Consider the following 22,606-nt stretch of genomic DNA (forward strand, 5'->3'; position numbering starts at 1 on the left):
ATATATATATACCTATTTTCTATTGATTCAGGGCTTTTGGTAAGGTTAATCACAAAGATATTACCTTTGACTTGGCTTGCCCGAATCGCGAATTCTAATCTATCCAGGGCAGTTGCCCAAGGGGTTTTCGACTTTTTTTCTTCTTTCAGTTTGTTTTCGCTGGAAGACCAAGTAAATGTCGACAAACTAACACGACCTGAACAAGAAAAGAATCTGGAACAACATGATAACAACAATAATATGGACCAATAACTGATTCAGGTGATGTGACGGGCTACAGAGAATCCAGGTAAAGCTAACAAAGAAAAAGGCAAGAGAAAGGTAAGTGAACCAGTGATATTCAAAATTTATAATGTTTGCTAATAGGTTTAAATATTACTAAGTTTATTATTATCTCTTCAGCGAAAAACATAACATAGTTGCATACTAAATGAAAACTTGCCTAGAAGGGGGTGTTAGATTGGTCGACAGTAACTCAAAAATTCATTAATACATTTGTCAATCAATTGAGTTTTCTTTTCAGTAGTTTTCAGAAGTATTAAGCGAACAAAGTTTAGATTCACGTCAACGCAATGCATATACTGCCATTATGCACATATCAAGTATGTACACTGTTGATGGAAATATGCGCATGATGTTAGTAAAACATTATTTTAGTGGGTGACATTACCTCTAAAGACTCAAAAAGACAAGATTTAGAAATTCTAAAATCCTATAAAGTATCTTAAAATCGATAAAGCATTACCAAATTCAAATTTGCTTCCCGACTTGTTTCTTAGTTAAGAAAGGAGAAACGTTCGACGCGACATACCTACTCATCTGACTCGTCTTCAGACTCATATTCAGCCACCATGAACAACTACATCGCACTACAGTCAATTTGTTTTATTTTGAAAACCTATCTAAAGACAGTACTGGCCAACCAGTGTTCAACCGGCCGACATAGGCTAGTCCGTCTGGAAGTACTGTTGCAAGATAGAAGCTAAAATTTATTATTCTTTTGGGTTGAGCCTTGAAAATCAAGCTGCCAAGCAGCTCCAACTCAACACCCCACAAAAAAAAAAAAAAAAATACTGGACGACTGTGCAGCGAAATCCGTTCTCTCCAAGAACCCCACCATCACCAGGAATAGAGTGGACCACCGTGCTAGGTGGCTTGACCAAGATAAAGCCGACTGGTGTGTGTCGAGCCATGCAACAAATTGGCGACGAGTAGCCCAGGACCGAGTACTTACTTACTTATGTGTCCATGTCCGTCGGTCCGGCAGAACAAAGGGATGAAATCATAGAAGAATCTCCATTACTGACGGTTACCCGCCTTGGCTTTTACCTGTCGCCAGGACAGGTTCTCGTCTACAGCCCGGATGTCGCTGACTAAGCTGTGTCGCCACGAGCCTCTAGGACCGAGCACAATGGAGAGCAATTCTTGATGCAGCAAGAGCCACCCCGGCCTCGGCTGGTATAGTAAGTGAGTGCGATAGATACTACTTTTTAAAGATTTTACTTTTCTTTGTTAATTAATATTAATGATCAATATATTTCATTTCAGCCGGCTACCAACATAACGGACTTCGAATTGGTGAAGTTATACTTGAATCGATTGGAATCGAATCGATCAACGCAATCTGAACCACATTGTGTGTCCCGTTCGTTTTTGCTGAGGGCAACTATCTTGTTCAAAAAAACGTTGAAAACAGCGAAATAAAATTTAAAAAATAATTGCATTTGTTGTGTATCTTTTGTATTTTTCATGGAGAAAGTTCATATCTCTTCAGTTATTATGTTTTTTATAAAGCAACAAACATTCCGGGAAAATTTGCGCTATTTGAGTATTTTTTACCCAAACTGAGATTCGCCTTGAGCCTGTAAAAATTACCTAATCATGACTTCCACGCTGGTACGTAAAAATAGGTAAACAGCGTTTACTTAAATTTAGCTTCCCGCACGAAGGTTCTGATTTAGGTGAAAACTGCATAAATTTAGGTTTTTTCATTTTTGTGTGTGATGAGTATCTGACATTTCAGGAATGTCTAGTGAGACATATGCAAGGTGTGGTGATCGCAGAGCTCCCAATAAAAAAATTACATGCCATGTCAGGTGTCAGCAACCTCTATTGATATAGACCTTTCCATTTATGTGTGTATTGGTGCTTGAAAATGAGGCAACAGGCATCAGCTCTTCCCCAAAATGAGGCAAATATCATGTATATACACGCGTATTCCGTGTTCGCTAGTGTGGGTGCTTGAGTTGTCAGAAAGCTCTATTGAAACAGTGAACAGCTTTGTAAAAGTTACACTGACGCACGCTGACGTTATCACGAATATTGGTTTTCACAATTAATTTTTATGTCAACCGCTGATTTTTGCTGATGCATTGAAATTTCATCATTTTTGCGATACAAATAAAAACCAAAAACGGTGAAGTTGTCGGTCTATTCACTGTAATTTGAAATTTAAGGTGGATTCTGAAAATAATATCGCAGTCTCACGGATGACAAAAAACACAGATAGAATCACAGATCGACGGTCGGCACTTCTCAGACATTATCGACATCTGATCGTATCGAAGCGCTAATGTTAACTCGGATCACTAACTATCTAGTGATGCGCTAAGAACTCTCCGTTGTGAACAACATTGCGGAGCATTCACTCGAAGGTGCGCTGCCGGAAAAGGACGAGTTGGAACGCCATCAAAACAGTCATTGGCAGTGTAACGGAGATCTCCATCGGGCATATGGCACGGAATCAGCGGAACGACTGGTTTGACGATGATTGTAGGAGGGTGATTGATGAGGAGAACGCTGCGCGAGCGACCAAGATGCGCAATGCAACACGTCAGAACGTGGAAAGACACAAACAGAAAAGGATGCAGCGCTACGTGTAAGAGCTGGAATATGCAGAATTGGAGCGGCTGCATCGTTCTCAGGAAATGTGAAAGTTCTACCAGAAACTGAACTGATCCCGCAAAGGTTTTGTGCCACAAGCCGAAATGTGTCGGGATAAGAATGGCAGTATTCTGACGAACGATCGTGAGGGGACCGATAGGTGGAAGCAGTACTTCGACGAGCACCTGAATGGTGCCTATAGGCGGAGAATCATGGCGGCGGGGAAAACGTTATCGACGGTTCAACAAACGGGGAAGAGGTGCCAGCCCCAACGATAGGCGAAGTTAGGAAGGCCATCATGCACCTACAAAACAACAAGTCAGTTGGGAAAGATGGCATCCGAGCAGAGCTTGTTATTATGGAACCAGAGAAGCTTGCCGTTTGCATGCACCGTTTGCCAATTATTGGAATTTGGAACACCGGAGGAGTGTAAAGGTGGGGTTATCTGCCCGATCGATAAAAAGGGCGACAAGTTGGACTGTGAGAACTATCGAGCGATCTCCGTTCTCAATGTCGCCTATAAAGTGCTGTCCCAAATCACTTTCCGACGACTATCACCAATTGCGAACAGCTTTTAGGAAACTTATTAAGCCGGCATCGTAGAAGGTCGGTCTACAACGGATCAAATACTGCGGTAGATCCTCCAAAATGGCCGTGAATACAGAGTTCCCGCGCACCAGTGGTTCGTTGACTTCAAAGCCGCATATGATACCATCGACCGGAAAGAGCTATAGAAAATCATGAACAAGAACAGTTTCTCCAGGAAGCTCATCAAACTGATTAAAAATCAACGATGGATGGTACACAGTGCTGTGTTCGGATTTCGGGTGGATTGTCAAGTTCATTCGAATCACACAGAGGACTTCGTCAAGGTGATGGTCTCTCATGCCTGCTGCTCAACATAGCACTACCAAGGTGTTATGAACCGAGCGGATATCAACACGCGGGGCATGATCTTCAACTTCAACTGATGTGCCATCAATAATGTCTTCCTCTTCTTCCACACCTCTTTAAACCTCATTGAGCATGCAACACCCGCAACACCGTCAAAGTCAACACGTCAACACGAATTTAAAAGTCAACGCAAAATATTTATTTTCTTCTTCTTCTAATTAAAAGTAAAAATAATAACACCCGAGGCGAATGTCACAGTTAAAAGTGTATAATAAATTGAGTTATTTAGTTTTTCTGTTTAACACGCTGTTCTATTGCCGTAAAAATGGATAAATATTGTCGAGTTTGTGCCCGCTCGGACGAGTTTAAAGAATTTCCCCTTGAAACCGTTTCCCAAATAAGCGATGTTCGAATAGATGACATGCTAATCTATTGTACGCAACTGGAGGTAAGCAGAAAATCTGCTTCACCCCACTGATGGATCATAATTTACTGGTTGATTAGTTATAAGGCTGAAAAGAAACTCTCTATTCCAGGTCACCATCGCCGATAATCTGCCACAGCAGATATGTGCCGAGTGCTTAACGGTCCTTAACTCGGCTTTCACATTTCGGAGAATGTGCTTTCACTCGGACAGTAGTTTTCGCAAAATGATAGAGGATGTTATGGCCGAAACGGAAGAGATGGTCGTGCCACCCGATGAGCAGGATGTTTTAATACCAATGACTTCGGCTAACTTCTCCGAGATATGCATAAAGCAGGAAAATCTAGCCACGGAAGATTTCTTCGACTCGATTGTAGCCGGCGCCGAGCTAGAAGATCTGCCAGCACCTTATCAGATGCTACACGATGAACCGGCGGAAATGGTTCAGTCTGGCGCGAGGAAAAGGAAAGAATACCATGCATTCGTTTGTGATACCTGCAATTACTCGACGAGCAATCGTTTCAACTTTAATCGCCATCAAAAAACGATGAACCACTCGGGCAGCAGAGTGGTTTCTCTGTCCAAACCCGTTCAAAGCTCCCGACGAAAGCGTAAGATGAAGATGGGCAGGATTATTCAGTATAACAAAAAGTTCACATGTGAAGATTGTGGATACCAAAATGACAACCAGTTCAACTACAAGCGACATCTTACTTCGGGAAAGCATTTGAAAAATTCTTTTTTACGCTTAAATCCAGGCACGCTAAAGATGTACTTTCAGTGTGATTTTTGCAACAAAAACTGCCTGAAACGTCACGCAGGGTGTAAAAGATTGGTAAGTTTGCTTATTCCTATTGTGGGAAACGATTGTAATGGTTTAAATTTTATTCTTCTAAGTGTTATTTTGCTGAGGGAGTTCCGCCTGAATGCTTTGGTTTTGTTCCTCGACGAGTGATACAGGACACTCTTGAAATAGCAAAATTGACCCTGGAAAATGGATCGGTTGGTGGTCTTTGCAATCTTGATTTTAATTCATTTTAGCTCATTTGAGTATGTATAATTTTAGCCAATATTCACGACTGACAACGCGAACCAACAGAGTGATGCAGAATGTAATCGGCCACCTCTTAAGTTGATAGAATTGGTTATAGATTTTGTGCATTGCTATGCAATATCTGTGCATGGTTTTCGTTGCTGCAAATGCAGCGTGTTTTTCGCAAACCCAGGCGCACTAAAGAAGCACCGGAGTGTAAAGCACCCTGTTCGGCGCATTTCAGGGGATACAGTTAATCAGTGCGGTAGGTGTTATCATCCTTTCCTTAGTGATGAGAGCTTCCAGTACCATAAACAGTTGGAGCATTCGAAATGGTTGATATTTTGTATTGCCTGTCAAGTAATGCTAGCCGGTAACACCGCCTGGAACGCCCACAGTCATTTTCATCATGGCAAAAAAACATCGTTCGGTAGCTTCGAGATGATTGTTGTCGGTGAGAAGTTTAGATGCTGTAGCTGCGATTATATCTTGGATAGTCAAGAAGCATTGGAAACACACCAAACAGAAGTACACTTTCCCGACTGGCAGAATAGTCTCGATTCGTTAGAGTTGCACGAGTGTGAGAAGTGTTTCAAACAATTCGCTACGGTCAAACAACTGGCTAGTCATGTCGAGTTGCGAATGTCTAAAAGGCTGTACCGTTGTTTGACTCCCAGCTGCCGAATGGAATTTAAAAGTGAGCAAGAAGTCTCGCTCCATGCAAATAATTGCTTCAAGCAAGAGCCTACAGCTAATGTAAGCGAAAACCAACAGATCGATCGAAAAATGCCTCCATTGGTGAAATATTCTTATAATCAGTGCGGAATGACAGCGGACACTGATCAATTAAACGAGGGACATATATTTTCGGAAGTGCAATTAATTACGCACGAAAGTACCGAACAGTACAGTGAATTGAATCGCGCGATAGCTAAGTCACCAAGTCTTACAAATAATAAAAATCCAACTGATGAGACAGACGAGCATGAAGGTGGCGAAGAAAATTCAACAAAGAAACAGAGAACGGTACCAGTGGAGAAACAAAAATGCAATCAATGCGGCAAGCGTTGTCCAAATGCAAATGCTCTCAAATTGCACGTACTAAAATCCCACTCCAAGCTCAAATTCATGTGCACAACCTGTGGAAAATGCTACAAAGACAGGCGCACACTAATAAGGCACAAAAGCATCCACAACAACTTTCTCCGATTCCAGTGCTCTCGATGTCCGTTCAAGACAAGCTCGCAGGGATTTCTACGTGTCCATTCGCTCAAGTGTCACTCGAAGCGACGCAAAACGGAGCCCTCCACCGTCGGATCGACCTGATAGTTGGTCTAGTTTTCAAACTTCGAAATTGTTCGAAACCCAACCGGGAAACAGTTTTGATCCGGCAAGTATTAGAAAGAACACAAATGATAGTCTTCGAAGAGCGAGCCAGCTTTCGGCGTGGTTCATTTTCGATGATACGTTTTAGGTTGAACCATTTCCACCAGGTGTAGGTAGGTTTTTTTTTAACTAACCCATGATGAACCAGATCGGAAATCATTAGTCAAGTGGGGGTTTAACTTTGATATGGAAGTCTCTGATTTTCCAGTGGAGCGTACTACAAACATGCCTGAGCTAAGTAGGATAATTTAGATACAACGGCGTAATGATTGAAAATCACAGCATGCAAGAGTTCTATGTGGTATGACCACACTAAAGGGTATTCCAAAATGAGGTTGATTTTTAATCTTTTCATAGAACACAAGTACAAATGTAACCGGTCTATCAAAGTCCACATAAGAAAAAAGCCGCTCTACTCATTTGAGCCCTTTTTCTAAATGTCCTCAAAAACTTAGTCCTATTCTGTATTCCATCGGACTGGTACATTCCAATGAAATGTTAAAGAGCAAATTAGATAGCCCTCCTAACTACCTAACAGCATAAACGTGTCCGATATTTTAGCCTTCGTATCAGCTAATCAGCTTTGTTAGAAAACTATAAGCTGCTAAACCACAATTCAATTCGCTTGACTGAATCGTGCGCAGCCTTGAAGTCCACGAAACTCGTCAACAGTTTTCCTACAGTAACTTCGGTAACAGCTGCACTTGAATTTGAATCGATGGACTTGTTTTTAGATAGGGCATATGAGTATGATTCTTGCCAGTTCATTCCTTTGGAAGTTTGACTTTAATTTTCAAAAGTTCAGTAGGGAGGCTGCCCTTCCCAGCAGCCTTGTCGCTTTTCAGTGCTAGCAGATTTTTTTTAACTCGTCCTAAGTTCGAGGATCCAGAGATTGTCTATCAGCCTAATGCATTGGCATTTCGTTGACCAGGTCCAGCTCCTGATTCCAACTCTGTTCTTCCCACTCACTCACTGGAAGTGGTTGCGATAGGATTAATTAATTACTTTACTTTAGTGGCGATGGTCCGTTATGGATTCTGCGCCGAATAAATTATGGTCCTCCAGTACTGTCGATCCTGAGCTGCCGTTCGCCAATCCTCTCGAAATCTATGACCTCTTCCTGGTTCTCTGCAGAAAATAGTTTTAGCTGCTCTTCCGTCGTGCATTCTGGTTACGCACTCAGCTCCTCGCAGCCTGCTACATTATACTACTTTCATTATTTCAGCATGTTTGTATACTTGATACAGCTCGTGGCGCATGCGTCTGCGCCATGCTTCATTTTCCATGGAGGCCTAAAAGCCTTTTCTACTGCGGCGAAAGTAGGCTTGATTTCCAGCTTGAATGCGTTGAATCTCCATACTCGTATTATTATTGGCGGTGACCAGAGATCCCAAATATACGAATTCTACAAGCTCTTCCAGTTCATCGCCGTCCAAAGTCACTGTCCATGAGAAGCATACGTTACTTTTGGTTTTTGACGCATTGATTTGCAACCCTATACTCCTAGCCTCCGCCGTCCCAAGGTTTCTAGTAATGATGTCGACGTCGTCTGCGAAGACTAGGAGGGGCTACTCTTGCTAGAGATACCCACTCGCCGGATCATACCTTCAATAGCGATATTCAATAACATACAAGACGTCCATCCCTCTGCGCAATTCGAAAGGACCTGAGGGTGTTCCCGAAACGCGCACGTAACACATCACTCGCCCCAGGGTAGCTTTGATCAGCCGCGTTAGTTTGTCCGGAAAACCGTATTCGTGCAGCTGTTTGCGTTCAACAGTATCGTATGCTGCTCCGAAATTCACGAAAGTATGATACGTGGGCACGTACTCTCGGCATTTCTGGAGGATTTGTCGGAGAGTGAAAATTTAATCCGTAGTAGCACGGGCCGCCATAAAACCTGCCTGATACTGTCCTACGAATTATTTTGCTATTGGGGATAGACAACGGCCGCAAATTTAAAACTTAACCTTAAATTGGAAATTCTTTTAGTTTTATAAAATCCATTCAAGCGACATCCAGTAGAATGTAAAACATTCGAATGAATTTCAAATGAAGTACTCAAACAATACTTGTAATTTGTGTATTGGTATGACCCAATATTTCAAGAGAAAAACGAAAATATATCTATACGATGGCAGTGAAAAATGAAAACTTTTGTAAGAGTATAATAGCTTTGTACATATAGATGCATGATTGTATTTTATTTAGTTCAAATAGCATAAAACATGTATTCGTTTATGTAAATAAAAAGCAGGCAGACTGCCTAATTATTACGAAAATATTAATAGGATTTTGGACTTTTTTTTATCAATGGTTATGGACGCTCTAGAATTACGGTTAATCTAGGCTTGAACCTAGAACATTAGATGAGCTAAAATTACTTACAAATTGACTGTGTGCTCATTTCAGGTTCTATCACTTATTCACTCACCAACCAACCAAACCATAAAGGCTAAATAATAATTTTATGTGTTTGGCATCTAAAATGCACAAACTGTTTTAAAATCACAGAGAAATATTTGAAAAAATCCACGTGCATCGCAGTGTACTTCGATCGATCATGTCAGCAAATCCAGTAGGACAAACGTCAAAAATGTTATGAACGTTTTTTTGTTTTTGTTGTTTGTGATCAGAAAACAAGATAATAATTTAAGGCTGAGGCTCGCATTTAATTTTTATTTCAGCACTTACCGCTCTTATGGTTACGAATATTTCGAAACGTATTATCGTAAAGCATTAAGCTTGCTTGTTGCAAATGCATTTTCCAAATAAATAGTAACTTATGTTAAACCGAGATTTTTACCATTCAAGCGGCTGGTCCTTCCTTTTTGCCGCTCTTTTTGTCTTTCTTGGTTTGTGCAGCAGCTGCCTCTAGTTCAATCGGAGCCGGCTTCACAAAAGGAATTTCATCTCGATACCTTTCTGGCATGTACTTCTTCAGTGGTTCCGGAACCTGCAATAAAACGTAGCGCATAATTTGAGCTTCTAACCTATCACCATCAAAAAATCTTTTACCTTAACCCCGGTTTCGGTTTGGTGCGTCTCCAGAATAGCACAAATCACACGTGTTGTGGCGCACATGGTAGCGTTAAGCATGTGCACGAAATCTACGGCGGCATTCATCTTTTTGGTTTGACCGTAACGCACCAGTAATCTTCGCGCTTGATAGTCCAGACAGTTGCTGCAGGATACCAGCTCCCTAAATGCACCAGAACCGGCAAACCAGGCTTCCAAGTCAAGTTTTTTCGAAGCCGCGTGATTCAATGCTCCAGAAACAATATTCACAATGCGATAAGGAATTTCCAGGGACTGGCAAAATTGTTCCGAGTTAGCTATCATTTCGTTCATCATTTCCCAGGATTTATTGTCATGTGGAGAGGTCAGTACAAACTGTTCCACCTTCTCAAACTGATGAACTCGGAAAATGCCACGGGTGTCGCGCCCATGGGAACCCACTTCCTGTCGGAAGCACGTAGACAAACCAGCATACTTGATGGGTAACGAAGCCTCAGGAATCCACTCATCGCGATGATAGGCCGCGATGGGTTGTTCAGATGTGGCAATCAAGTACTTCTCATCGGTGCTGCCTTCTTCCGCTTTGTCACTACCCTTTCCAACAACCTTGTACAATTCCTCGTCGAATTGTGACAATTGTGCCACTTCTTGCATCACCTCTTTGCGCATAAAGAATGGAGTGTAGAGAGGAGTATACCCGTTGTTATACAAGCTATGCAAAGCATGTTGAATTAAGGCCTGTTCCAAAAACACTGCCGGACCCGTTAAGAAGTATCCTCGCCCGCCGGAAACTACTGCCCCTTTCTCACCATTCATTCCATCAATCATAACTATCAAATCTACGTGGGAATACTTCTGACGTTTCTCGCAATCTCCGAAGGTTCGCTCGATTCGATTTTCATCCTCGTCGTTACTAACGGGTACGCTTTCGTGCAAATGGTTACCAACCTCCCTCAAAGCAGAATTCCGCTTTGCCTCCGCTTCGTTAAGTTTCTTCTCGTTATCAACCACCGCATCATCGATTAATCCGCGTACTTTTTTAATCTGATTCACAGTCAGCGCCTTCAAATCTTCACTTTTCAAGGCCAGCAAATCCGTCACTATAGAATCCGGAACCGGCTCGTCTTCCGCACCCTGCGGTTCTTTTTTCTTCATTTTCTCGCCAATCTCTTTGCTGCAGAGGTTCTTCAGTTTATTGAAGTTGTCCGCGTTGAAACGACACTTTCGCCATTCGCCGTCCTGATCGATTACGGTTTGCACAAGGGAGACGTCTTTGAAACGCCGCTCCTGGTTCGCGAAAACCTTGGCCGGGTCGTGCCCTTTGTCGCTGCGGAACAGATCCAAATCCAGAACCATGTTTAATCTAGTATATTAGCTGTTAACTGGTTTAGCAAGTTCGAGATGACGAAATCCGTGAAACTACCGAGAAAAGCTTTAGAAAAATCAATCACTCCCGCCGCGGTTTGACAGCTCACAATCTAAACGTGGCCGATCGATGTGCACAACAGAAAGGTGGCGTGCAATCGGTGGAATCCCCATAAAAATCTCTTCTGATGCTTTTCCCACTCCTATTTAGTTAGAAAAAAAAAGATTTTTTAAATTTTTTTAATATTTTAGTAAATATCGCGGTATTATTGTATATCCGCATAAGATCAATCGAAAAGATTTTTGAAAGAAATAAATAAATAAATAGAAGATCAGGGAAACTTCGGACATGAATCAATTTACAATACGATTAATAAACTTAACAATTATAACTAATTTTTAAATTACCTAAAAGCTGAGTTCAATGAGTCTGCCACCTTCTCCTCAACTTTCAATAAGTTTGCACGAGAAGTCACTTAACTATAGCAATTCTTCGAAGTTAATTTTGTCTCGGCAAATAAAATTAGCTTGGTTTTTGCGGTTTTGTTCTTGCCGTTTTTGCGATTCAAGCAACAATAAATTTTTTAAATATTGCTGGCAACACTTTCTACCGTTGTTTGTTTGCTGTTTGCTTGGTTTTGCTTTTGGTGTCATTATTTGCGTTTGTCTTTTTGGTCTTTTCCTTTTCATTTTCAATCTTTTCACCGCGTCGGAGATAAAAATCGTTAAAGTCCTGGTTGTTTTCAACTATCGAAAATATCATAATGGGGTAATTCAAATATAACTATTAGTTTCTTTTCGTTATCTTACCATTTTCAAACTTTTTAGCACAAATATAAACTCATACCGCAGTGATTTGGTCGACCCAACGAAAGATTTCTGTTACATGGGAAAGGATCACTTCAACTTTCCGTTATGCTTTATGTGCTTCTGCTATTCACCGTTTCTAATGTACGTCGGAGACAACCCACAGGTTCTTAAGTACCGTCCGCTCAAAAATGTAAGTACAATTCCTGAATCTGTAAAACATTATTGCTTCAGTCGGCAACAGAAAAATTGCGTACTCCGTAAGTACCCAGGGAGGTGTAAAGCGTATTTTTGTGTGTTTATTTTTAGGGCGATCAAATATATTGTCCGCGCTGTATGATCGAACAAGAACATTTCCAGACCCAGTTCCCTGGAGAGAAAGCATTTAAGGAGAACAGTATTCTTAACGATGGGGAACTCATGGAAATGCTGGAAGAATTCATTTACCTCAATCCGTATTACAAGCAACTGGCCGAGGTAGATCGGATCATCATGACTGAACAGACGGGACTGCTCTCGTCTTATAAAAAGATTGCGAAGAAGGCCATGCCAAAAATGCAAAAATTGAAACGACTGATGAAAATATTTCCCGATTCATGCCGAATGGCAAACCAAAAGTTTCCTACCATGCAAGATATGTGCTTGACAATCAAAGAAAAATATATAAATCTACGTTCGGAACCAGATTCCTACCAACTATATGACATGTTTGACACAATGGCAGAGGAACAAACACCAACCGTCCAACGGGAAGAAAATCGCAGACGACAAGTGACATTTGTGCAACCTGCTCCTCCTCCTCCCCCTCCTCTTGAGCAGCAACATGAACTACTATCGACACCGTCAGTAGGGGATCAGTCGGATATTAGTATTTCATCCGCTGAAAATGTAACCGAATCTGCTCTACCGGAGGTGGAGGCCGACGGTTTACGCTTAATTGATGGTAATTCTTTGCTTGTGATAAAAGCGTTTTTTTTGTCTTGAAATCGTTTTTGGTTCCCAACAGATCCCTCATCATCGTTGACGTCTTTGGAGTCTCAGGTGGGAGTAAATATATCTTCTGAGGAAGTAACCCAAAGAGGAGTGATCGATAATCCATCATCTCAAAGTACAACACACTCTACGCAACCTACGTTATCGCAACCAGTGTCCTCTCAGTCCGTGAGCAACACCCACAGCTCTCGTGAAGTGAACGTGAGCTCTCAGAGTGTAGCAGGTGGACGATTGACTATCGATGAAACTGTACAAGGGGATACCAGTACCAGCAGCTCGAACAGTGAAACCAGCGTCAGCAATTCTTCGGACACACGCCGCAAACGCTCCTCGGATGCTGTGGCTTCGGACGATGATGAACCGGTACTTCTGGTACAGCCGCAGGAACCTCAGCCGGGACCGAGTGGTGTAAAGCGACGCCGTACCAATGAAAGACCAGGTAAGATTCGCTTTTTCTAGAGCCGTTTGATTGCAGATTTGAATTAATTTATTGTCGAATTCATCCTACAGTGATGAATCCTTCTCCGGAGGAATTCCAGCGAAATCCAACAACTCGACTGCCACGGATGGGCGGTGGTTGAAAGTGTGTCACTTTCATCGAATCGCCATAATAAGCTTCGTATTTATTTTTTCTCTGCAGCACAAAGTAAACGATAACGTGTGCGTTCTGTTGTAATTGTATTTTTGATAAGGATGTATATATTACATAAACGAAATTGTTCTTTTTAGCATTATAACAGGATTTTTTAAAAGAAATATCTTCTGGTCAGTAAATAATGTGTTTTGTTGGAATATATTGCCGTACAGTTTGCTTTCAAAACATCAATAAGCGTAAAACTTTAATTAAAAAATCTACAATCACAGCAAGCAGGTCTTAGCAACGGGGAGTTGGTACCCTTAGTTACATACTTTACCATCACAGAGCTGGGGTGTCTCTTGCCGTATCAAGAATTCCTCTCTATTGTAGTCGGTCCTGGGCTACTCGTCGTCAATTCGTTGCGCGTCTCGACACACGCAAGTCGGCTTCAACCTGGTCAAGCCATCTAGGACGCTGCACCCTCTGTTTCTGTTGCCAGTTGGTTTCTTGAAGAGAACGGAATTTACTGCACAGTCGTCCGGCACCCTAGCGATGCGACAGGCCCACCGTAGTCTCAAAACTTTCGCCAGGTGTACGATGGGAATCTCCGCAAGCAGTGCCTGTAGCTCGTAATTCATACGCCTTCGCCACACTCCGCTTTCAGGTTGTACTCCGCCAAATAACGTTCACCCAGACACAGCAAGGATGCGTATTTCCTCGGTAAGAAGCGTCACGGCTTCAAGTTCATAAAGAACTACCGGTCTAATAAGGGTTTTGTACATTATCAGCTTCGTACGGCGGCGTACGCTTCTTGATCGTAGCCTTTTGCGAAGGGCAAAGTAGGCCCGATTTGCCGAATGAATGTGCCGCTGGATCTCCTTACTAATGTTGTCCGCGGTCACCAGCGATCTCAAAAACACGAATTCATCTAGGCACCACTTCTAGTTCGTCGCCGTCAACATTTGTTTCTTTTGAGCCTCTTTCTTTCATGTATTTGGTCTTCGACGCATTTATTTTCAGCCCAATCCTCGCAGACTCTGCTTTCAGCTGACTACTCTTGGTGAAAAACGTGCCTTTAGTTACGAGTTTCGATGCTCGCTCTTCGGATCACCCCGTCAAGAGTGATGTTGAACAGCATGCAGGATAGCGTTGTCTCAACCCTCGCCGCGTTTCAAAGGGACTCGAGAGTATCCCTGAGATGTGCACGAAATACATCACTCAATACAATGTAGCTCTAATCAGTCGCGTCAGTTTATCAGGAAAACCGTGTTCGTGCATTATCTGCCATAGCTGGTCTCGATTGACGGTATCGTATGCTGCTTTAAAATCAATGAAGTTGTTGGCTCGTTGCACACCCGGCATTTCTGCATAATGTATCGGATGGTGAATCCCGCCTGATAAATTCCTACGAAAACCAGTGCTCACCGGCTTCAAATGGTGAGATGACAACCTGGAAAGAGCGTCAAACACAGCTCTAGTCCTCACAAGCTCCCGCCTCACGCCTCCACGTGGTGGAGGTGATCGAGAGGTCGAAGCAGTATTGTGACGAGCACCATAACAACGGCGATGTAGCTGAACATGGAGATGGCGATATGGCAATAGATCTTGGAGCACGTGCAGAAGACGACAGAATATCAGCCCTCGACCTCCAGGAGGTAGCAGAAGAGATCGGTCGGCTGAAGAACAATAAAGCGGCTGGGGCTGATCAGCTATCCGGCAAGCTGCTGAAACACGGTGGTAACGCACCGGCCAGAGTGCTGCATCGGGTTGTTGTCAAGATTTGGGAGGAGGAGCTACTACCGAAAGAGTGGACGGAAGGCATCGTGTGTCCGATCTACAAAAAGGGCGACAAGTTGGATTGGTGTAACTGCCGCGAAATCACACTGTTGAATGCCGCGTGTCGTCGATCATCATCATTTGCAAAGGAGTGCGTGGGGCAATATCAAGCGGGATTCATGGGTGCCCGTGCCACCACGGATAAGATCTTCGCGCTTCGGCAAGTGTTGCAGACATGTCGCGAATACAACGTGTCCACGCATCATTTATTCATCGACTTCAAATCGGCGTATGACACGATCGATCGAGATCAGCTATGGCAGATTATGCACTACTACGAATTTCCGGATAAACTAACGCGATTGGTCAAGGCGACGATGGATCGAGTATTGTGTGTTGTTCGAGTATCAGGGGCAGTCTAGAGTCCCTTTGAATCTCGAAGAGGGTTACGGCAAGGTGACGGGCTTTCGTGTTTGCTGTTCAACATCGCTTTGGAGGGTGTGATAAGAAGAGCGGGGATAGACACGAGTGGCATGATATTCACGAAGTCCGTCCAGCTTATTAGTTTCGCTGACGACGTTGACATCGTTATACGTACCTTTGAGAGGATATCGGAAACGTACATCGGACTGAAAGCTGAAGCCAAACGGATAGGACTTGTCATTAATGAATCGAAAACAAAATACATCAAAGGAAGAGGTTCTAGAGAAGAAAATGCTGACCTCCCTCCCCGGATTCATTTAGACGGTGATGAAATCGAGGTGGTAGAAGAGTTCGTGTATCTGGGCTCACTGGTTACCGCAGAACGATACCAGTAGAGAAATACAAAAACGCATCGTGCCTACTTCGGACTCCGTAAAACGCTACGATCGAACAAAATTCGCCACCGCACGAAGTTAACAATCTAAAAGACGCTGATTAGACCAATAGTCCTTTACGGCCATGAGGTATGGACTATGCTCGTGGAGGACCAACGCGCCTTTAGTGTTTTCGAACGGAAGGTGTTGCGCACCATCTACAGCGGAGTGCAGATGGAAGACGCGAACGAACCATGAATTGCATCAGCTGCTTAGGGAACCACCCATCGCTCACATCGCAAAAATCGGTCACCTGCGATGGGCTGGGCACGTCGAGAGGATGTCGGACGACAGCCCGGTTAAAAAAGTTCTTAATAACGATCTGACTGGAACGAGACGGCGGGGGGCGTACAGCTAGCAAGATGGATCGATCAAGTGGAAGATGACCTGCGGACCCTACGCAGACTATGTGGTTGGTGAATTGCGGCCATGGACCGAGTGGAATGGAGACTACTTCTTCGTACAGCAGAGGAAACCACAGCCTGGAGCTGATTAAGTCAAGTCCTTGAAATCTAGAAAAAGGAAGAAAGCGTGGACCTCCCGTACCAAACGCTTCCTATATAGATAGATTTATTTTTACTCGTTTTAAGTATCTTTGTTAATATAATTTAAGTGATACCCAAGACCCTCGGGGATGAACTAATGGCATTTAGAGCAGAAGCCAGGCTGCAATTGGCCAAGGATATAGTGCCTTATTTCGCACTCTGAAAACAGATTAGTCTACCAAAAATATTAGTTTCAATAATATAACACTTGAAAATAAAGTGATGTGGTTCGATGGTTGCCCAAAACTACAGTCTTAAGATTAGAAACTGAAAATTACACGACCCCGCACCTCCCTTGACTACTCAAAAATATAAAATAAAGTATGTTCAGGTATGGTCACGTAAGGTGCTAGGGTGGGACTTGGGATGCCTTCCCAATTTCATACCTAACGACGCAGAAATGAAAGTAAACCTGGAAACGTTACTGAACAATCTCTTTAAAATGGAGGATCTAGGAGAAGCAAAGCTGTGCTTGGGCCTGAGGATCAAAAGAAATTCAGAGAACAGCTAAATTAACGTCAATCAACAAAATTACATTGAAAAAATCCTGAAGAGATTCAACATGGCGAACTTCAACCCCGTAACCGTCTCAACGGAGCCGAGTTTGAAGCTTGATAAGAGCACGAACCCGACCATCTCGGAAAAAGATAGTCGATCCGAGGTGCTCGTTTCAGGAAAGGCAATTGGTTCCCGTCTGTATGCGGCACGAGCAACCCGACGTGGACTGTCTGCGTGCTCGACTGGAATACACTGTGGAAAGAAATCCGTAGCTAACGGGCTTTACCGACGCGGGTTGGGGAGAAGACGTGAAGCGTTAAGCGGCATTCATCTGTGCCCCATTGTCGCCTTGCGAGGCAGAGTTTATAGCATCGTCGACTACAATTCATGAAGGGCTTCTGGTGGCAGCAGGACCAGTAGAAGGCAAAATCAAACGATTTCCAATCCCGGACAAATTGCCTATCCGTCCGGTACGTTAAAAATGGTGACAATAAACTGAATTACATCTTCAGAAAAGACCAACCGGCAGATAGTTGTTGATACCTTGTAAATAGCTGATAATAGATTTATTCCCAGTTCAAAATTTGATGTAAACAAATCACCAGAATTCTTGGTTGCCATAGTAGCTTGTGGTACAGGTCCTATGTTCAACATTAAATTAGATTTGGCAAACAGAATTTGTCGTCTCTTTTATTCTTTAGTGTTCTTATGGAACTGCAAGTTTGACATCCCAGTTGCTGTTCATAAATGCGGCATAAAAGGATAAAAGAGACGTCGATTTTCGTCTCTCGTCTGCTAAACTTTCTGGTACTGAGCATAGGTACTGGTCGACTTGAAAGTAACATTTAAACGACGCCTAGGATTTGGGATTCATATTGACTCGCGGATGGCTCGAGAAAACCTACCCAGATTACAAGCTTAGAGAAATTTGTAGGCGAGTTCTTGTTGGACTTTCGGAAACTCAAGCCTTAAATGATTGTTCGTCCACAATAAACTGATTGCATTCATATTCATCATCATCTGGTATAGTTTGCTAGTGTTCAAAGAGATACAATTCGACGTTGTAATTTTTTTTGCTTCTCCTACTTCGGTTGCTGTTTTATTTTCTCCGGGAACGGTCACGGTCAAGTTTGACATCGGCAGACTGACCCCACCACCGACATCACTCGTCCATCTGTTCATTCAACTGCGCAAGTAGCGCTGCTCGTTGCGATTCCAGTTCCGATTCGGACAATGCAACGTCGTCGGAACCCTTGGGTGAAACAGAACCACCGCCGCCACCATTCCGACCGCCCTCTTCCGGTGGGGATCGATGTTTAGCCGCCCCGGGACTGCTGCCTCGGCTAACCGACCGCGAACGACGTTTCTCCTTCTTCTTTTTATCCTTTTTCCTCTGAAAGAAAATGGTAAAATTATTTCCAGATCGCCACACGCCTGCAACGGAGCAAATCGAACTACCTTCTTGCGTTCAACTTCCGGCGATGGAGATTTAGATGCCGTGCCATTTTTTGTCTCCAAAGCCATGAGTGGTTCCTCAAACGACGGAGAACGTGAATGACGGCGATGCTTCTTCTTCTTCTTACGTTTGCGTTCCCGTTCGCTTTGCTGTTCGTCACTTTCCGACTCACTCCTGCTGGAACGTGATTTGGAGCGAGATTTGCGTTTCTTCTTTGCTGGTTTCTCGTACTCTGGCTCCGAAGCTTCCGATTCCTGTGAGAAAAAAAAACGTTAAAATCCACTAGACCTAACATTCCCATTCGTAAGCTTACCGATTTCGAAGATGAGCGCGATTTCTTTTTGTGCTTACGGTTTTTCTTCGATTTCTTCGAGCGCGAGTGATGATGACTGCAGGAATCTTCGGCTTCCTTGATAAACTCTTCCCAAAGACGCTCCACCTTGTCTTCCTTCTCGTACAGATCGTAAACGTCCAGCTCCAGGACCAGCTTTTGCGCGATATCCCAGCTGTCACCGGCGGACAGGCCGGCTTCCAACCACGCGCCCTTCAGTTCGTTCTCCATCTTCCGTATGCGACGTGTTTCCTCCTTCAGCCTTTCTTTCTCGGCAGCTTCAGCCTTCTCGAGCAACGAGTTGTACGTTAGCTTCACATTGCCGGCATCTAGCGTGGCCGAACGCTTGTCCTCGCAAACTACGGTGGCAAAGTCTTCAAATGTCGTACCCGACTGAACGATGAATTCTTTTTCCTTAAGAATTTCTTTGATTATTTTCTTTTCATCGTGGAAGCGTGCTTTAAGGTTTTCCACGTAGAATTTGAATAGATCCAACGGAGTGGAACCAATTTGACCGAGCATGGCAGAAAATCGCAGGTCAGCCGAAATGATGGGATAAAGCTCAACCCACAGCGACATTGAAGTCAGTTTACCCTCCTCGTGAAGACCATCTAGCAAAGCCAAAAATTGATCTCGATTCTTACGTTGCTGCCTCTTCACTCGCTTTTTCTCGCGTTCCTTATCTTCGTCTTCCTCGCGCTCCAAGGTACGGATGTGTTCTTCGAAAACAATCAAAGCATCCTCTTTGTCCATGCCAAGCAGATTCACGTCATTCTTAAAGGATGTATTCTCCAATAACATGACCTGCGCCTCGGACCAAGTGGTTTGATAAGTGACCGAAGTCATCGCTTCTAGCAGTTCGCCCAGAACTCGCATGTTTCGTTTCTTGAGCAGTCTAGCTTCTTCCTTTTCCCTCTTGGCCAGATTAAAAATGCAATCATCGTAAATATCTCTTCTGTCCAGTTCGGGAACTGATTTCCAAACGTCCAAATTGGCAAACATTTCGTCGCACCGGTAGTACTTCAGGGAAGCATTCATTTTGTCCGAAGTCATCAGGAACTTTTCCAGCTCCTCTTTTGATTTTTTGACTTTGAGCCGTTGTTCCTCCTTTTCATCCTTCTGCTTCTGAGTCTTGTACGCATTAAATGCTTGCTTCTTCTCTTGCAATTTTTTAAATATATTGAATTTAGGATCTTTTTGCACAATCTTGACACATTGCTCCCAGCTGGAGCTGGAAGGGATATTTTTCTCCCTCAAAAATTCCTTGAAAGCTTCAATCGCTTCCCTCTTATCTTTAAACTCAACGGCGGGTTCTTCCTCAACCACCGGTTTTTCTTCTTCCTCTTTCTTTGGGGCCGGATCTTCGGGAACTTCTATGGCAGCCAAAGTTGCTGCCATCGCTTGATCCAGCGCGGAGGATGAATTTTCAGCAGATCCAGGAGTGACCCCCGAAAGTGAAGGTATCGATTCTGCAGTCACCAGCGCCGGAGACATAACTGGCAACACTACTGGCGGAATCATCATAGGAATCGCTCCAGGGGCCACCGTTTTTAGTGCGGCTGCTTTGGCAGCTTCAGCTGCTGCCTTCTCTGCTTCCACTTTTTCTTTCAGCTCCAGATACTCCGGTGGAGCAACCCATTGCGATTCCTTCGTATTCACATTGTGATAGTAAACTTTACCTTGGTCTGATTTATATTCCTTCCATGGGCATTGTGAAAGTAACTTTTCCGCCGGAGACTTTAGTTCATCCGGTTTTTCCCATAAACTTTGCTTCGAGACGCTGTTATAGTAGTACACTCTCCCGTCCGGTGCTTTGTGTTCAGTCCACTCACTAACCACTTGCGGAACAATCGGTATCATAGGTAACACAGGAGCCTCTGCACCAGGCACGGCAGCAGCTGGGGCAGCGCCGAATCCTGGTGGGGGAACACTAAACGGCACAAGCGCCGGAAACGGTTGCACTCCGGCAACCGGTGGAACCGACATTCTTACATACACTGCTTGTAACCGAGAGCAACTGTGAAATTCCGTAAACTTAGCTTAATAGAACGCCAGAAAGCCCCATTAAACGCGACCGTTTTTTCACCTTATATGCGCGGCCACGGTTTCAGGAATTTGCACGATTTGACATTTCAAGCCGCACCGAAATTTAAAACAACGATGCCAGGTGTTTTTTAATGTTTCACAAGTCCCTCTTATAAAAAAGACTAAAATATCTCTTGTTTGAGTGCGGCGGGTGTATGGAAAATTATTTAAAAAAATACCAAAAAATACGAATTTTTTACTCAAATATCAATGGTGCAAAACGAAAACTGCCTTTATTTTCAATTTTTGACAATTATTGCTTAGCTTATCTCAATTTTTTCACAATAAACTAAAAATCTTTACACTTGGCATCATTGTTTTTGCGCGATGCGAACGACGCGAACAGAACACGCTTGTTGAAAGCAATCGAAAATTGAGTAATACTAGCTTTACATGAAGCAAAACTGCACTGAAAAAAGTTTCACAAATGGATTTTTGCAATCTTGTCCACGAGCGATTGTATTCACTGGATTTTTGTGAATGGGCCTGCTTACGAGAACAAAACAATGTTCAGTAGCTTTGTTTTATTTAGGGTATTGGTGAATCCCCCCACTTTTGTTAAGCAGTCGATGGCGTCGGCAGAGCTATGAAGTTAGGGCGGGTGTATAAAGAAACAAAAGAAGGATCGGTTAGGCTATGTTCACATACTACTAATACATACACCTCTAAAGGGTGTACCCGGCCACCTCTCACACCTTTCGCAAATGCAGAGGCTCGAATCGCAGAACGGGTCAGACTCACCTTCTCCACCAATCCCGTTGGCTCAGGACATCTCGCTATGCGCACTGGCTAACGCTCCGGTTCCTGAGTAACGCGGCTCTTTGGCGGTTATCTGTCCCAAGTAACAATTTCAGGCTGATCAAACGCTTTTATAGCTAATTTTATTCAACCTGTGGCTGAACTATGGTTCAGTTTTAGAAGTAAAAACATTTTTTCAGCTCTTAAATATCTATAAATCTGGTGATTTTATCAAACTTGGAGTTTGTTAATAGCTGCTTTTAAAACTGCAATGAAGAGGCAATGAATTGGGTCCTAAAATTTGTGATAAAAAGATGATTTTTTTAGAAGGAACGATAAAGCTTCCCATTATGACTACCAGAGTATAGTTTTTTCTTTTTTAAAAAGATGCAGAGCACTAAAAAATTAAAAAACAAAAATATTGTAATTTATTCTCCCTTGACATTAGAGATCTTCCTTGACATAACAAAAATAACACGTTTCTGGCAACAATGATAACTTTTTCTCACTGGCAACTCTGGTTTGACATTAGAGCAGCTGATCGTTTTGACAGTTGCAGCTTCGCAGTTGTCTCTTGTGCTTGTCTGCGTTTTGCTGTTCGTGAGGAAGTGGAACATCAAATTTGTACTAGTTATCGGATAAAAGTTTTGATTCGGGCAATGTATTCCAATCCATCGATTCACGGTGCTAGACTTAGTCCAAATCTAGTTTGCGCTAAGAATGACTAAACGATGTCAAACTGATGGCCAACAGTATAATCTCGGTACAATCGACCCCGCAGAACAGTATGAAAAAAAAACGCCAACCGAAACTGGCACCGTATTATCAATCAGATTGGTATGTTCTGCTACTCCGATGTGAATCAGCAGTAGGGCGAACGGCAGACCAAAAATTTCTGTGCGTTTCTAGCCAATCACGGTCGCATCTCGATGGCGGGTGC

The 22,606-nt window shown here is 43.2% G+C and overlaps 4 protein-coding genes across 4 annotated transcripts; 2 read left to right on the plus strand and 2 right to left on the minus strand.

The window, feature by feature from the left end:
* Positions 1–4,037: 4,037 nt before the first annotated feature.
* Positions 4,038–8,875, plus strand: LOC128742494 (zinc finger protein 431-like). Its single transcript, XM_053838874.1, has 4 exons — positions 4,038–4,225; positions 4,314–5,036; positions 5,099–5,203; positions 5,268–8,875. Exons 1-4 carry the CDS (start codon positions 4,103–4,105, stop codon positions 6,558–6,560), a joined length of 2,244 nt encoding a protein of 747 aa, XP_053694849.1. The 5' UTR covers positions 4,038–4,102; the 3' UTR covers positions 6,561–8,875.
* Positions 8,876–9,151: 276 nt separating this feature from the next.
* LOC128742495 (serine--tRNA ligase, cytoplasmic) lies at positions 9,152–11,117 on the minus strand. Its single transcript, XM_053838875.1, has 2 exons — positions 9,639–11,117; positions 9,152–9,576 (listed from the first exon to the last, which is right to left on the minus strand). Exons 1-2 carry the CDS (start codon positions 10,992–10,994, stop codon positions 9,430–9,432), a joined length of 1,503 nt encoding a protein of 500 aa, XP_053694850.1. The 5' UTR covers positions 10,995–11,117; the 3' UTR covers positions 9,152–9,429.
* A 590-nt stretch (positions 11,118–11,707) lies between these two features.
* Positions 11,708–13,567, plus strand: LOC128743412 (uncharacterized). The gene is made up of 5 exons (XM_053839975.1): positions 11,708–11,772; positions 11,832–12,003; positions 12,120–12,753; positions 12,817–13,242; positions 13,314–13,567. Exons 1-5 carry the CDS (start codon positions 11,768–11,770, stop codon positions 13,382–13,384), a joined length of 1,308 nt encoding a protein of 435 aa, XP_053695950.1. The 5' UTR covers positions 11,708–11,767; the 3' UTR covers positions 13,385–13,567.
* A 4,477-nt stretch (positions 13,568–18,044) lies between these two features.
* LOC128742029 (pre-mRNA-processing factor 40 homolog A) lies at positions 18,045–20,959 on the minus strand. Its single transcript, XM_053838208.1, has 3 exons — positions 18,826–20,959; positions 18,515–18,766; positions 18,045–18,449 (listed from the first exon to the last, which is right to left on the minus strand). The coding sequence occupies exons 1-3, from the start codon at positions 20,827–20,829 to the stop codon at positions 18,219–18,221; spliced, it is 2,487 nt and encodes an 828-aa protein (XP_053694183.1). The 5' UTR covers positions 20,830–20,959; the 3' UTR covers positions 18,045–18,218.
* Positions 20,960–22,606: the final 1,647 nt, after the last annotated feature.

The sequence above is a fragment of the Sabethes cyaneus genome, chromosome 3, assembly GCF_943734655.1.
Source record: "Sabethes cyaneus chromosome 3, idSabCyanKW18_F2, whole genome shotgun sequence".
Classification (NCBI taxonomy): Eukaryota; Metazoa; Arthropoda; class Insecta; order Diptera; family Culicidae; genus Sabethes; species Sabethes cyaneus.